The sequence below is a fragment of the Chlorella variabilis genome, assembly GCF_000147415.1.
Source record: "Chlorella variabilis unplaced genomic scaffold CHLNCscaffold_10, whole genome shotgun sequence".
In the NCBI taxonomy this organism is placed as follows: domain Eukaryota; kingdom Viridiplantae; phylum Chlorophyta; class Trebouxiophyceae; order Chlorellales; family Chlorellaceae; genus Chlorella; species Chlorella variabilis.
Window position 1 is genome coordinate 663,801 of NW_005435078.1, and position 12,551 is coordinate 676,351.

Sequence of the window (12,551 nt, forward strand, 5' to 3'; positions counted from 1 at the left end):
CTTTCTATTCGAACCGTGCACCTCGTAGCCAGCCTCACAGCTGGCCGCCAGCCAGCGCCGAGCGCGCCGCCTCATGCAGGCGCAACAGCCGCTCCGCCGCGCCTGGCACACCCTGCATCATTCCCCGCACCGCCGCCCGCACCGCTGCCAGCGCCTCCACACGCTCCGTGCCACCTGCACACTTCTGCGGGGGCGCCTGCTCCTGCTCCTGCACTGCTGCCCCGAGCAGGCGCCGCCGCTTGCCTGGCAGCAGCGCCACCTTGTGGGCCAGCTGGTTCGCCGCCCCCAGCGGCCGCCGGCCAGGGCTGCCACCGCTCCCGGCCGCCTCCTCCTCGCCACGGCTGCCGCCGCTGCTGCCGCTGCTCATGCCAACTGCGCTGCCGCGCTCTGCCAGCCGTGCCACCTGCGCGGCCCTGGCCACCACGGAGGCGGGCAGACCGCAGGCGGCGGCCACCTGCACGCCGCAGCTGCCGTTGGGGGCAGGCCCTGCAGCAGAGCGAGTGGAGGGACCAGCCTAGCTCGGCTCCCCGGCCCCGCTGGGCGGGCAAGGGTGGCAGCCACAGGAGCTGGCAGCGACAGGCACTGCTGGCAGCGTGAGCTGCTGCGGAGCACCCGCTCTGCAAGCCCCGGCAGCCGGGCTGGCGATCATCTGCTCGCCATGGCACCGCCCCGCACCCACCGGGGGCTAGGCAGAAGGAGGGCAGCAGGCCGTGGGAGGGGTCTACCGCGGAGCGCATGTGCGCCAACTGCACCTGGGCTGCCAGCCGCGGCTCGTTGCACAGGCCGTGGTGGTGCGTGGCAAAGAGGCACCTGGGAGGGCAGCGGCGCAGCGAGGGGGTGGGGGGGCAGGAAGTCGGAGAGGCACCCTGGCGCTCCCTAGCCGCGCGGGTCCGGAGGGACGGCTCGGCCGCGCCCAGCTGGCACGCGCTGGCCCCGGCCGCAGGGGCCTGGCAGCCCGCGGCGACTGAGTGCAGCGCAGCCTGGACCAGCACGTTGGGTGCGCCGCATGGCACTCGCCTGCACCGCCGCGCCTCGGCCAGCCACAGCGCCACACCATAGGCGATGGCATGGCCATCGTGGGTGGCGGTGCCCCGCCCCAGCTCATCCAACACCTGCAGAGGAAAGGAAGGGATGGGGGCAGAGCACAGCGGTCGCTGGTGCCGCAAGCCAGCCTTTGTCCCTGGAGCTCAGAACCTCCCAGCCCTCCTTCGCTCCCTCGCTCCCTCGCTCTTCCCCAGCCCCGCCCCAGCAGCCCGGTCCGCCCCAGCTGCCGCATTCTATCCCCTCGGGCACCCTAAACATGCACCGCCGGCGACATCACCACCCGCAGCCGCGCCGGCTGCGTCCGCGCACCAGGAGGGAGGCGGGGGTGGAGTGGCGCAGCAGGGAGGCCGCCTCCAGCATCTCCACGGCAAAGGTGGACTCGCCGCGGAAGATGCGGTCCTGGGCGCCTGCAGCGAGGGCAGGCAGTTGTGAGTGGCGTGCTGGTGCATCTCGTGTGGGTGGGTGGGCGGGAGGGGGCTGTGGGGCCCCTGGCCGAGAGGTGGCTGCCGCCAGGCGAACCCTCTGCTATCATCCTCCAAGGGACTGGCACTAGCAAAGATTTGGTGAGAGCTTTTATCCCTCCGATTTGGGATACCTCGTGCGAGCATTCCCTTTGGCAGGAGCCGGCTCACCGATGCGTGTGAAGATGCGGTCCACAGGCGCCAGCTGGGCTGCGGCGGCGGGCACGTAGCAGCCCATCTGCGCCGGGGGCATGTGGGAGGGGCGCTGAGCAAGGCAAGCGGCACCTCTGCTCAGCATGCAGGATCTGATAGCCTCTTGCCAGGTGCCGCCAGCGGTTGCAAGTGCAGGCAGCCGCTGCTGGCGTTTGCAAGGGATTGTGGCTTCTTGCCTGAGCCATGATGGCAGCCAGGCACGTTGCCCTCAGCAGGGTGCTCTTGCCGCCAGTGTTAGCGCCCGTCAGCAGCAGCACGCCCGGCAGGCGCTCGCCGCCGCCGCCGCCGCTCTCACCGGCGGTACCGCCCAGCTGCAGGCTGTTGGGCTGGATGCTGTCCACCCCGCTGGCCAGCAGCGCGGGGCTCCACACGCCCTGCAGCCTGAGGGGCGGCGCCGCGCAGCTGCCGCTGCTGCTGGCAGCCTGGGCCGGGGCGGGGACGGAGGCGGCAAAGGTGGGGCGGCAGAAGGTGCAGCCGGGGGGCGCCGCTGAGGGGTGGGTGGCCACCGCAAAGCCGGCCAGGGCGTCCAAGGTGGCCACGGAGGTGAAGAAAGCGCGCAAGGGGTCGCAGCGCTCCAGGAAGAGCTGGGCGCTCTGCACCGACGGGAGGAGAAGCAGACGAGTGGGAAGCATACGGGGCCTGGCGCACCACCTCAGCGTGCCACCCCACCACCGCTTTCCTGCCGACAGCAAAGAGGGACAAGGTCCTGCAGTCCACGCCCTCCCGACACAGCCACCGGCGTGGCTGGGCCCCTGCCGCCGCACCTCAGCCAGGCACTGCAGCACCAGCAGCTTGGCGCCGTCCCGCACCTCCTCCAGCGCCTGCGTGCGGCAGCAGGAGCATGCGCGACGCGTGCCATGGCTAAAAGAGGGTGCTGGGCTGGCCACCTCCCTGGCCCCTGGCAAGGCAAGTCAAGCGACAGCATGCACTCCCCTCCATGCCACCTCTAAACAGGGTGGATCTCCATCACCCATGTACCTCCAGCGTGGCCGCCAGCTCCGGCACCCGGTACTTGGCTAGGGTCTCGGCCTCCTTGACCAAGGTGCACCCCGACACCAGATCCAGCAGGTCCCGCTTCGCAGCGGTGGGCACCTGCACGAGCCCCAGGCGGCAGAAGCGGTTGTGAGCAGAGCAGAAAGGCGTCGCAGTTCGCCCGACTGTTGCACCAAGCCATGCATCTGCCCCTCGGCCCTCGGGGAGGGTCACAACGACCCTCGCCTGGCGTCTCAGGCAGCTGCCCAGTAGTGGCACCACTTCCCTTGCCCCACCAGCACAGACCTGATCCCTCACCTGCAGGAGCCGCTCCCCTCGATACTCCGCTAGCTTCACCTTCCGGAGCGCCGGTTCCGGGTGGCCCCGCCCGCGCAGGGCCTCCCGCACCCCCTCCACCGCCGCCCCCACCTCCACCTGCAGCCGCGCCAGCTCCGCCGCTGAAGCATCATACTCAGCGCATAGCCCCTGGCACAGAGGCCAGGGGCAGGCGGGAGGCAGGGTAGGAGGGAGCTTAGGCCGAACCGTACATGTCGCCCCACGGTGCAAAGGCTGAGCCAGGGCTGCCGAGCACGTCAGCAGCAGGCCCGCCTCAGGCCCACAGCTCACCGGCTCCAGCGCAATGTCGGCAGAAGCGTCGTTGAAGCGATCAGCCGAGAACACCTGCATGCGCCACGCAGAAGCAGTGTTTTGCACCGTTTCTGCCCCGGGGCCAGCTGTTGGTCACTGCAGGGCAAGCACGCAGCCTGCGGCCCACCAGCCTGCTCCCCGCCACAGGCCCAAGCCCATCTCCAGCCAGCCCACCTGGCACAGCTTCAGCAGCGCCGCTGCCACCGACTCGCCACGCTGCAGGGCGCGCTGGAGTGGCGGCGGAAGAGGCAGCGGTGCCCCGCTGCTGGAGAGGCCGCGCCGCGACTCGAGCGCACGGCGCAGGCTGTGCAGGGCTTGCAGCATCATGCCCGCCCCTTCAAAAAGCGTCACCACGGGCAGGAAGGTGGCCTGCAGGCAGGGAGCAGCAGCACCGGGCACCGCCACCTCGACAAACTAGGGGTACAATGAGCTGCAGGGATGATGATGAACCGAGAAGCCTGCTCCAAGAGCAGAGTCTGCGTCGGGAGTCCAGAAGGCGCCCCACCTCGCCACAGGCAGCCCACCTGCGACAGGTCCAGCACTGCTGCCAGTCGCTCCACCCGGCTCCCCTCCTCCGCCCGCTTCCCTGCTGCAGGTACCGGGCACGGGTTGGGGCTGGCCCAGCGGCTGGCGGCCGACTGGCCTTGCTGCTGGGGCTGCCCGTGCGGCGCCGCCCAGCCGCGCCCCTGCTGCGCCTGCTCAGCCGCCTGGTCGCCTTCCTCTGCCGCCGCCACCTGGTCGACCACTGCCGCAAGCACATTGGCGGCCCGCGCCAGCAGGCGCTCGCAGTCGGGTGCTGAGTGCAGCTGTGATTGGAAAGCGTCTGCCTCAGCGGGGTGCCGCATGAACAGCTCGGTGGTGGACAGACGCTCCTCAATGTCGCCCACCCTGCAGCAGCCATGCGGCAGGTGTGCGCAGGCAGCTATGGCTGGCATCAGCTTCACGCAGGACTCAGAAGTCGATTTTTAAACACCATGCTGCCACGAAGCTGCCCCTGGTACTGCCTCTACTTGCCTGTACAGCGGCGCCGTCACAAACGCCTTCACCTTCCGCCTGCCCGCCGGCGTGGCGGCCCTGTCCAGCACGTGCCGCAGCGACCCCGCCAGCCGCCCCTCGCTGCTGCTGAGCAGCTCCAGGCTGCGGACGGCGCAGGCATCCAGCAGCATGAAGCCTGCAGGCCGCGTGCGGCGGGGCGCGGGGGTGGCGACGGTGTGTTGTGGAGTCGGCTGTAAGCCGCGCACCGCACCACTCGTGTTGCCAGGCTGGGGTTGCCCTCGGCAGCATCAGGCACATGCACATGGCACAGGCAGGCAGACAGGCAGGTCCGAGGATCGTGCCTGCACCGACCTGAGGTGTGCGCCCCGCCCACGAGGCCATCCATGCACTCCAGGGTGCAGGGCGGCAGCACGTGGTGCGCCGTCTGGGTGGCCTGCAGGTGGCGGATGGCCAGCTGCAGCGCGGCGGCGGCATGGGGCGTCAGCCGCGGCGCCGCCGCCGCAAAGGTGGCCGCCTTGCCCCGCTGCGTCACAAACATGTCGCCTGCAGAGGGAGGGGCTGCAGGCGCTGATGTTGCTGGGATACTGGGCAGCTGTCAACATGAACGAGGCTGTGGCGGAGCAGCAGCGCTGTGATCAGGTGCGCTGATGGAGGGTAGGCCATGCCGGAGACCTCCTTGATGTTCACCTGCCCTCCCGCTGCCTGTGCCCTCCTGCTGCCCTCAGCCTCCAAACCCCAATTTGCAAACTTTGGAGTTGAACCCGCCCCACCTGTGTACGCCACCAGCTCCTCCACCGCCCCCTCCTCCTCGCTGTCTGGGTCGCACGGCAGCAGGTGGTGGATGTGGGTCAGCAGCACGCCGCCGCCGCCGCCCCTGCCTGGCCCGCCCAGCTGGCGCAGCAGCTTGCGGGTGGCCGGCAGCAGCTGGCCGCGGGCAAAGCCCACCTGCGTGTGGCACAGGAGGGAGCCAGGGGAAGGGGTATCCACTGGACGCACGCTTAAAAGGCCTCCACATGGCGGCTCAAAAGTGCCTCCACACATGGCAATACCAAGGCTCTGCTGTCTCACTCCTCCCTTGCTCCCGCTGCCGCTCACCTCCGCAGGTTCTGTCGTCAGCAGCAGCGCCCCCAGCATGGACAGCTCAGTGTCAGCCTCCTACACGCGAGAGTGGCGAGCAGGAAGGCAGGTGGGCTGGGCGCAGCCAATCGACCACTCTCAACCAGCGCGGGTCTCAACCTCCTTGCTTTGGCGCTGCAGCCATCCCGCTGGGGTCCACATGGGGACCCTCTCCCAGCGCCCCCCACGAAGCCCACCTGCCAGGAGGCAAAGCTGACTGTGGCGGCCTGCACATCCACCACGCAGGCGCCGAAGCGCAGGCTCTGCCCCTCGTAGATGGTCACCAGCGGCTGGCTGCCTCCGCAGGCCTCCTGCAGGGAACGACTCAGGAACCAGCAGCTCGGGGGCAGCACACACACACACACGCTTGGATGCAGCACCCCCAGCGTGCACCGCCCCCCCTCTGGCCCGCGCTCTAGGCTGCAGCCTGGCGCCACGCGGCAGCACGACCTGTCAGGCCCTGCCAGTGCACAGCCTCCTGCGCCTCACCAGCATCGCCTCATCCAGCAGGGTGCCGGGAGAGTAGACGCGGGTGAGGGTGCGCCTCACCAGGGGGCCTCCCGCCTCCCGCTGGCCCCGCTTGTCCTCATCCACCCTGCAGGCCGGGCAGGCTCAGGCACAGCTCGATTGCTGGGGCAAGCCTCCTGAGCACCTGTGACTCAACAATTCCGAAGATACTGAAGGTTGCTGAAGGTTGAGGAGCTGCTCAGACTCAGCAGCAGGCAGGAGGAGCTTGCCTGCCCACCACGTAGCCCAGCGCCAGCACCTTGCCGGCCCACTCGTTGAATGCGCTGCACCAGCAGACAGCGCAAGGAATGTTCCCGCAATCGGGGGTGCTCGGAAAGAGAGGCGTGTGCCACATCCATGCGCCAGCCATCCATGGGCCAGGCGGCGATGCAGCCTGCCACTCGCCTGACGTTGCAGCCCACCGTCCACATGTTGGCGGCGCTGCCCCGCCTCCCGCCCATGCTGCTCAGGCCCACCCGCATGCCGATGTCTGCGTCGCGGTCTTTCAGGTGGTAGAAGTTGCCTGGCAGGGAGCAGGAAGCGCGGGGGGGGGGGGGGGGGCATCCAAAGGGTCAGCAGTTAGAGAGGGAGCATTCCTTTGGCGTCGCGGGCCAGGGTGCCCGCTCGGCTCCCCTAGCGCCCATGCTGAGCCCCATGCTGAGACCTCCCAACTGTGCCACACCATGCTCCGCACCCCCGCCTGCAGCTGGGAGCTCACCCTCCTGGAAGAACAGGACCATGTGGGCGCAGCCGGCCTGCTTGATGCGCCAGTACTGGGCATCGGCACCCTTTAATTGGGTGCCCCACGCGCCTGGGGGGATGTGGAGGGTGGTCGGGTCGTGGTCAGGGTCGGAGGGCGGCCGCAGCTGCTGGTCCCGCGGCTCCAGCAGCCACTCCCAGCGCCTGCGCAGCACGGGCGAGGAACAAAGAATGTCGAGGGGGGCGGAGTGCAGCTGCAGCGCTGGAATTTCCCAGGTTGGGGTGCAGCCGCACCTGCCGGTGCTGGCTCCAGCCGCAAAGGGCTCGGCCTCAGCTGCCAGTAGGGATTGCAGCTTGAGGCGGCGGTCCGCCTTGCTCACTGGGTCGCCACGGCGACCCGCTCGTGAAGTGGCGGCGCTGTGGCCAGGGGCCCACTTCGAGACGGCCTGGCCGGGGTCTGGCCTGGCAGCAGCCCGCGCAGGCTGCCAGTGGGGGCTGGGCCTGCCAGCCACCAGCAGCGGCGGCCTGATCATCCGGCCCCCGCTGCTGATGGAGAGCGCTCCCGCGGGCGGCGACGTCACCGCCGCCAGGGGCTGCTGGCTGCGGTGGGTCCCCAATGGCGATGCGGCTGCAAAGCCGGCGCTCGCCATTGCCTCCTGGGCAGGCAGCTGGGCTGCACCCCCAGTCCTCAGGCCGCTGAACTGGCTGCTGCCAAGTGCTCTGCTGACAGCGACTGTCGCAGAAGCAAGGGCGGTGGCACCTCGTGCGGAGGGACAGGGAGCTGCCCCTTCTGCCCCATCCCCGCCAGGAGTGCGCTGCAGGGTGGCGGCGGCCTGCGCCGTCCAGGGCTGGGCAGCCTGCTCCTGCTGCGGCAGCTGCCAGGGGTCACGCTGCCAGCGGCCACCGCCGGTGCCGCCAGCCGGCGTGCGTGCAGGCGCCTCTGCCGCAGCTGCACCTCCCGCCTGCTCCTCCTCCTGCCGCCGCTGCTGCTGCTGCTGCTGTGCCTTGTTGTCGGCAGCCTTGGCGTGTCGGCTGAGCGCCTGCTGCAGGGTCGCTTGAGTCATGGGCTTCTGAGGCTGCGGGTTGGGATCAAAGCTCCAAGTGATGTTGGCTGCTGTCTTGCCGCCCCTGGCGCGCCTGCCGGCCTGAGGCGCAGCAGCCTTGGGTGCTGGCGCCCGGGCCAGTGCCGCTGCAGGCTGGCCCTGCCGTGACTGCGCAGTGCCTGCACCCATGAAGCCGCCGACGACGACGGGCGCTGGCACAGACAGCGCGCCCCGCGGCGGCAGCGGCGGCCGGCCGGAGGGGTGGCTGGCGGCAGGCGCTGCCGCCGGCCCCAGGCTCGGCGTTTGAGCTGGCGGCGGCGCTGCGGGCTCCTCGCTGCCGCTGTTGAGGATGAGCCCTGCAATTGGCAACACACCAGGTTGTGGATCGAAAACGGATGCTTGCAAACGGCTCTTCAAAGTTTTAGTTCAAACAGAGATTACAACATGCCTCATGATGCAAAGCAGCAGCACCCTCCTGGTGGGGGACGGAACACGAATCCACGCTGCTGCGGCTGCCCTCCGCGATCTGCAACAGCCAGGCTGGCAGGCGGCAGCGCGGCTGGTGCTGTGTTGCAGCCTCGGCTGCCGGCAGAGGCTGGCGCCTCGCCATTCGCAAACGCGCCGCCGCTGGCAGCCTCACTGCTGCTGCTGCTCGCATTGCGCTGCTGCTCCGGCTGCCGCTCCTGCTGGGCGCTGGCCAGTGGCGCAGCGGGGCCAGCTGGGTGCTGCGTCAAGCCGCCATTGGGAGTGCGGCTGGGAGCCAGCTGGGGCCAACGGCCCTGCCGAGGCGGCGCCCGGGGTGGCTGCGCGGGAGCAGGCAGGTGCAGCTGGTGCTCCAAGGGATGCTGCGACGGGGTGGCTGCCAGGGGTGGCAGCCCCTGCGCTCCCGGGGGGTGCGGCAGGTGCTGAAGGAACACACCCCTCAGCGCTGAGGCGGGGCGGCTGCTTGCGCTGTCGGCCTCAGCGGCGGCGACAGGCGCGCCCGACAGCTGTGAGGCCTGCAGCCGCTCGCTCTGGCGCCGCAGTGCCTGCTGCCTGTTGTGCTCTGCTCGCGCCCTCTGCTCCGAGGTGAGTTGACTGCTAGAAGGTTGCGGCGCTGCCTGCGCCTGCGGCAGCGACTGGGCGCCTGCTGCCTGGGGTGGGGCAGAGCCAGCGCCCTGCCAGCGTCCCCAGCTCTCCTGCAGTGGGGGACCCAGACAGGGGGCTTGTGTTGAGGAGGTGCTGAATGGCTTGCAACCTTGTTCCGGCGCTTACCTGCATTGGATGCGCTCTCCTCCTGCCTCAGCAACGAATCTACGACGCGCAGGGAGGGGTGGGCTTGGCATATGCCAAAGTGTACTGCGGCTGCTGCAATACGCATCCAAGGAGCTCGTTTCGGCGCGCAATCACCGGCAGTGCTGATGTCGGCGTGCCCGATCTATATGTACTTGAGGTGCTTGCAGCCCCAAGTTGCACTGCCGTAGACATGGCGGCGAGAGTCGCACTGTCGGCCTGCAGCAGGAGGCCAGTGCCCTTTACAGGAGCCAAGAGTCAGCACAGGAAGCACTGCCGGCTGACGGTGGCAGCGACACAGGCGGCTGACGGCGGCAGCGGCACGGGCGGGAGTGGCGGCAGCAGCAGCGAAGTGGCCGACCAGCGGCAGCAGCAGGAGGTGCAGCCGCCGCGACGGCGCGAACTGTTGCTCAGCAGTGTGCAGCTGGCTGTCCTGGGAGCGATGCCAGGGTCTGAGGATGGCCGCACCATCCTGAACAGCGTCCTGGGTGCGTCCTGCGGTGCTCTTGCGCTCGTTGCTGCTAGCAGCGCCCACCTCTCGTCGCCATCGTTGACTTTCAAACCACACCCCAACAGGTGCTTATGGACTGCCTCAGCTCAAAGCCACGCCCGGCTTCCGTGTGTTTGACGATCCGGAGGAGCCCTTCACGTTCGACTACCCTGGTACGTGCCACCCAACAGCGCCGCTGTGTGCCAAGGCGTGCCTGGCAGGGCATCAGGCTGGAGGCTTGGGCGCCCCCGTCTGCTGCCTTGACCGCCCGTGTTACCTCCCCGCCCCTGCCCCTGCCCCCGGGCCTCCATGCGCAGCCTCCTGGGTGCGTCGCAAGAACACGCTGCGGCAGGGCATCATCATTTCAGACTTCAACACCGCGGACAAGATGAGCCTGGAGGTGTTCCCCCAGCCGCCCGCGGGCGCCTCGCTGGCCGAGGCGGCCGTGCTCAAGCTCATCAACCCGGCCGCCGAGGTGGGCGGCAACTCGCGGCTGGAGCTGCCCCCCGCGTCGCGCATCCGGAGCGAGGCCAGGGAGCTGGGTGGCAAGGTGGGGCGCCCAGTCCGGGTGTGTGTGGGGAACGCAGGGTCGGGCCGCAGGCGGCGGTGCCTGCCCGCCAGCTGCAGTCCCGTCTTCCACCCCACCCTGCTGCTCCCAAACCCACCAATGAACACGCCACACTCACCAGCCACCCACCTAAATCACACACCCCTCCTGCCTGCCCGCAGGCCTACACCTACCTGGCCTTCCCCTCGGAGACCATCACCCGCAGCGGCTACCAGGTGCGGCGCAGGCACGTGGCGGTGGCGGCGACGCGGCGCGGCTCGGTGTACGTGCTGGGCTGCAGCGCGCGCAGCGACCAGTATGATGCCGCCAAGGAGCGGCTCTTCCAGCATGTGGTGGACAGCTTCCGCCTGCTGTAGCTGCAGCTACCGAAGAGCAGGCTGCTACTTGGTGTACCAGCTCACGACCTGGACAGCTTCCGCCCGCGGTGGCGGCCGGCTGGGCAGTGTGCACCGCCATGCCGGCCTGCTGGTCAGCGACCGAACGAAGACACGACTGGGCGAGCGTGCGTGTTGAGTAGCTGTGACCTGCCGCAGTTTTCAGATAGGGCGGCCCTGTGGAGCGGGGCAGGGTGCTGATTGCCAGGGCAGGCCGTGAGCGGCAGCGGCCGTCTGAGCGTGAACCTGTACTGAGGGCGTTGTGACCTGATACTGTTGCATATGGGATGATTTGACAAGAAGACGTGACAGGCATCAAGTTGTGGTGAATGCAAGGCCCGTTACTGGGGTCCCTGAGCAGCGCTACAGTGGGCATGCTGCATGCCAGCAATCAATAGATAGACGACGCGGGGTTGTATCGTGGCCAAGGGCAGGGAACCATAGCAAAAGGTATGATGGGGCAAAGTGATCGACGGGATCAAATGGTGTGGCCCTGCCATTTAAGCTGCAGGGCTATGCATTGGCTTGGGCATGGGAGATACCAAGAGTGGCGCAATGGCATTGTTATGCCAGGGCTGGAAGAAGGCAACAATGCCAGTTTGGGGCAGGAAAAGCTGATGGTCGTGGCCAGAAAACCACACGGTTGGAGGGCGGACGTTTGTTCAATGGTAGATCAGTAGAGGCCCAGATGCCTGTCACGATTGTTCGGCTGGACAACATGCTGCTGCTGCTCGGCGTCGGACAGCAGCATAGAGGCTGCCAGCTTTGCACCTGTTTCATTGTTGCTGAGGCGGTACACTACCCCCCTGCCTTCATTCCCGGCGGCCGGCCCCTGCCACGGTCTCACACGCGGGCAAGTGGGCAGGCTGGGTGAGCTTCAGACTGGCGTATTGCTGGAGGCTGAATACCTCTTGCTCGCCGCACAGGCTGGCCCTCAGCCGCACGCCGCCCAGCGGCACAAGCATAGAACCAAAAGAGGGCGGCAGGGCTTTCTTCATGTCGGCAGTGACCTGCAGGCAGCCGGGGCTTGCAGCTGCGGTGTGTGTGGCAAGCGTGTTGCTGCCAGGGTGTCTTGGCTTGTACTGCGTGTGCTGTGCATGGTCTCACCATGAAAGGAACTTCGGTCTGGGTGTTAAGCAGCTCCCTTGCCACCGCCACGGCGCGCCCCACCATCTGCACACACACACACACACACACACACACACACACACACACACAGGCGCAGCAGCAGCGACCGTCAGCCGCACAAAGCCGATTGTTGCGCCAAAGGAGCGGCCAGGCAATCGCAGACCAGCCAGGTGCCATGCCCTGCCGACTGCCCACCTGGTATGTGAGGCTTGCGGTGCCCAGCAGGCCGCTGCAGGCGGGCCCGCTGGTCAGCACCAGGCGCAGATCCAGCGGGATCTGGCAAGGAAGCCGAATCTGCAGGCAGGCAGGCAGGCAGGCAGGAAGCCGTGTTAGCTGGCGTGCACTCCCGCACCCGGCAGGGCACCCTGCTTTCCTCCACACGAGCATGCTGGACAGCTGGGAGGGCGGCGGCGCCGCCGTCACTCACGCTGTGGGTCGCCTGACGCAGGTCCAGCGCAAAGCGCAGCAACACGGCGGCATGGTTGATGCTTGGCTCTGCCACGCCGGTGCTGATCATGAAGCCGTGGGGGCCGCCGTAGAGCTTGTACACGCTGTGCCGCTCAGCCACCGCGTCAAGCAGGAGGTAGAAGCGGTGCAGCCAGTGGAACTGGTCGTGCGGCGGCAGGCTGAGCAGGGCATGCTCGCTGCCAATCCTGCACAAAGGGATGAAGTGTCACCGCAATGACAAGCAGGAAGAGCTTTGAGGCGAAGAAATGTAGGAGGCTGCTTGTGGATGCAATCACAAGCAAGACATGCAAACAGCAGGAATAGGGAGAGGCGCCGACGAGGGAGAGGCGCCGACGAGCGCCTGCCGGCGGCGGTAGGCAAACGCACGTGCCGAGCAGAGCGCTGCAGGCCTCGTGCTCTTCCTGCACCTGCACACACACGGCAACAGGATAGCAGGCCATATGAGCGCGCGGCGGGCCCTCCACCGCTTCGTCTCCCGCGATCCTCATGGACGCCCACCAGAGGCTTGACGCGAGTCCACCGCTCCACCGGTAGTACAGCAGCTGCTCCCAT

General features: G+C 68.3%; 3 protein-coding genes across 3 annotated transcripts; 1 reads left to right on the forward strand and 2 right to left on the reverse strand.

The window, feature by feature from the left end:
• Positions 1-1,088: 1,088 nt before the first annotated feature.
• CHLNCDRAFT_17980 (hypothetical protein) lies at positions 1,089-1,963 on the reverse strand (the record flags this gene model as incomplete). Its single annotated transcript, XM_005847704.1, has 4 exons — positions 1,089-1,112; positions 1,354-1,451; positions 1,677-1,792; positions 1,920-1,963. Coding segments are annotated over 4 exons (282 nt in total), but the record flags the coding sequence as incomplete, so codon positions are not given.
• Positions 1,964-9,132: 7,169 nt separating this feature from the next.
• On the forward strand, positions 9,133-10,385 carry CHLNCDRAFT_57844 (expressed protein; the record flags this gene model as incomplete). The annotated part of the gene is made up of 4 exons (XM_005847537.1): positions 9,133-9,459; positions 9,548-9,634; positions 9,779-10,011; positions 10,191-10,385. The coding sequence occupies exons 1-4, from the start codon at positions 9,165-9,167 to the stop codon at positions 10,383-10,385; spliced, it is 810 nt and encodes a 269-aa protein (XP_005847599.1). The 5' UTR covers positions 9,133-9,164.
• Positions 10,386-11,215: 830 nt separating this feature from the next.
• Positions 11,216-12,551, reverse strand: CHLNCDRAFT_133882 (hypothetical protein; the record flags this gene model as incomplete). Its single annotated transcript, XM_005847705.1, has 6 exons — positions 11,216-11,413; positions 11,511-11,576; positions 11,727-11,825; positions 11,959-12,184; positions 12,366-12,406; positions 12,498-12,551. 6 exons carry the CDS (start codon positions 12,549-12,551, stop codon positions 11,216-11,218), a joined length of 684 nt encoding a protein of 227 aa, XP_005847767.1.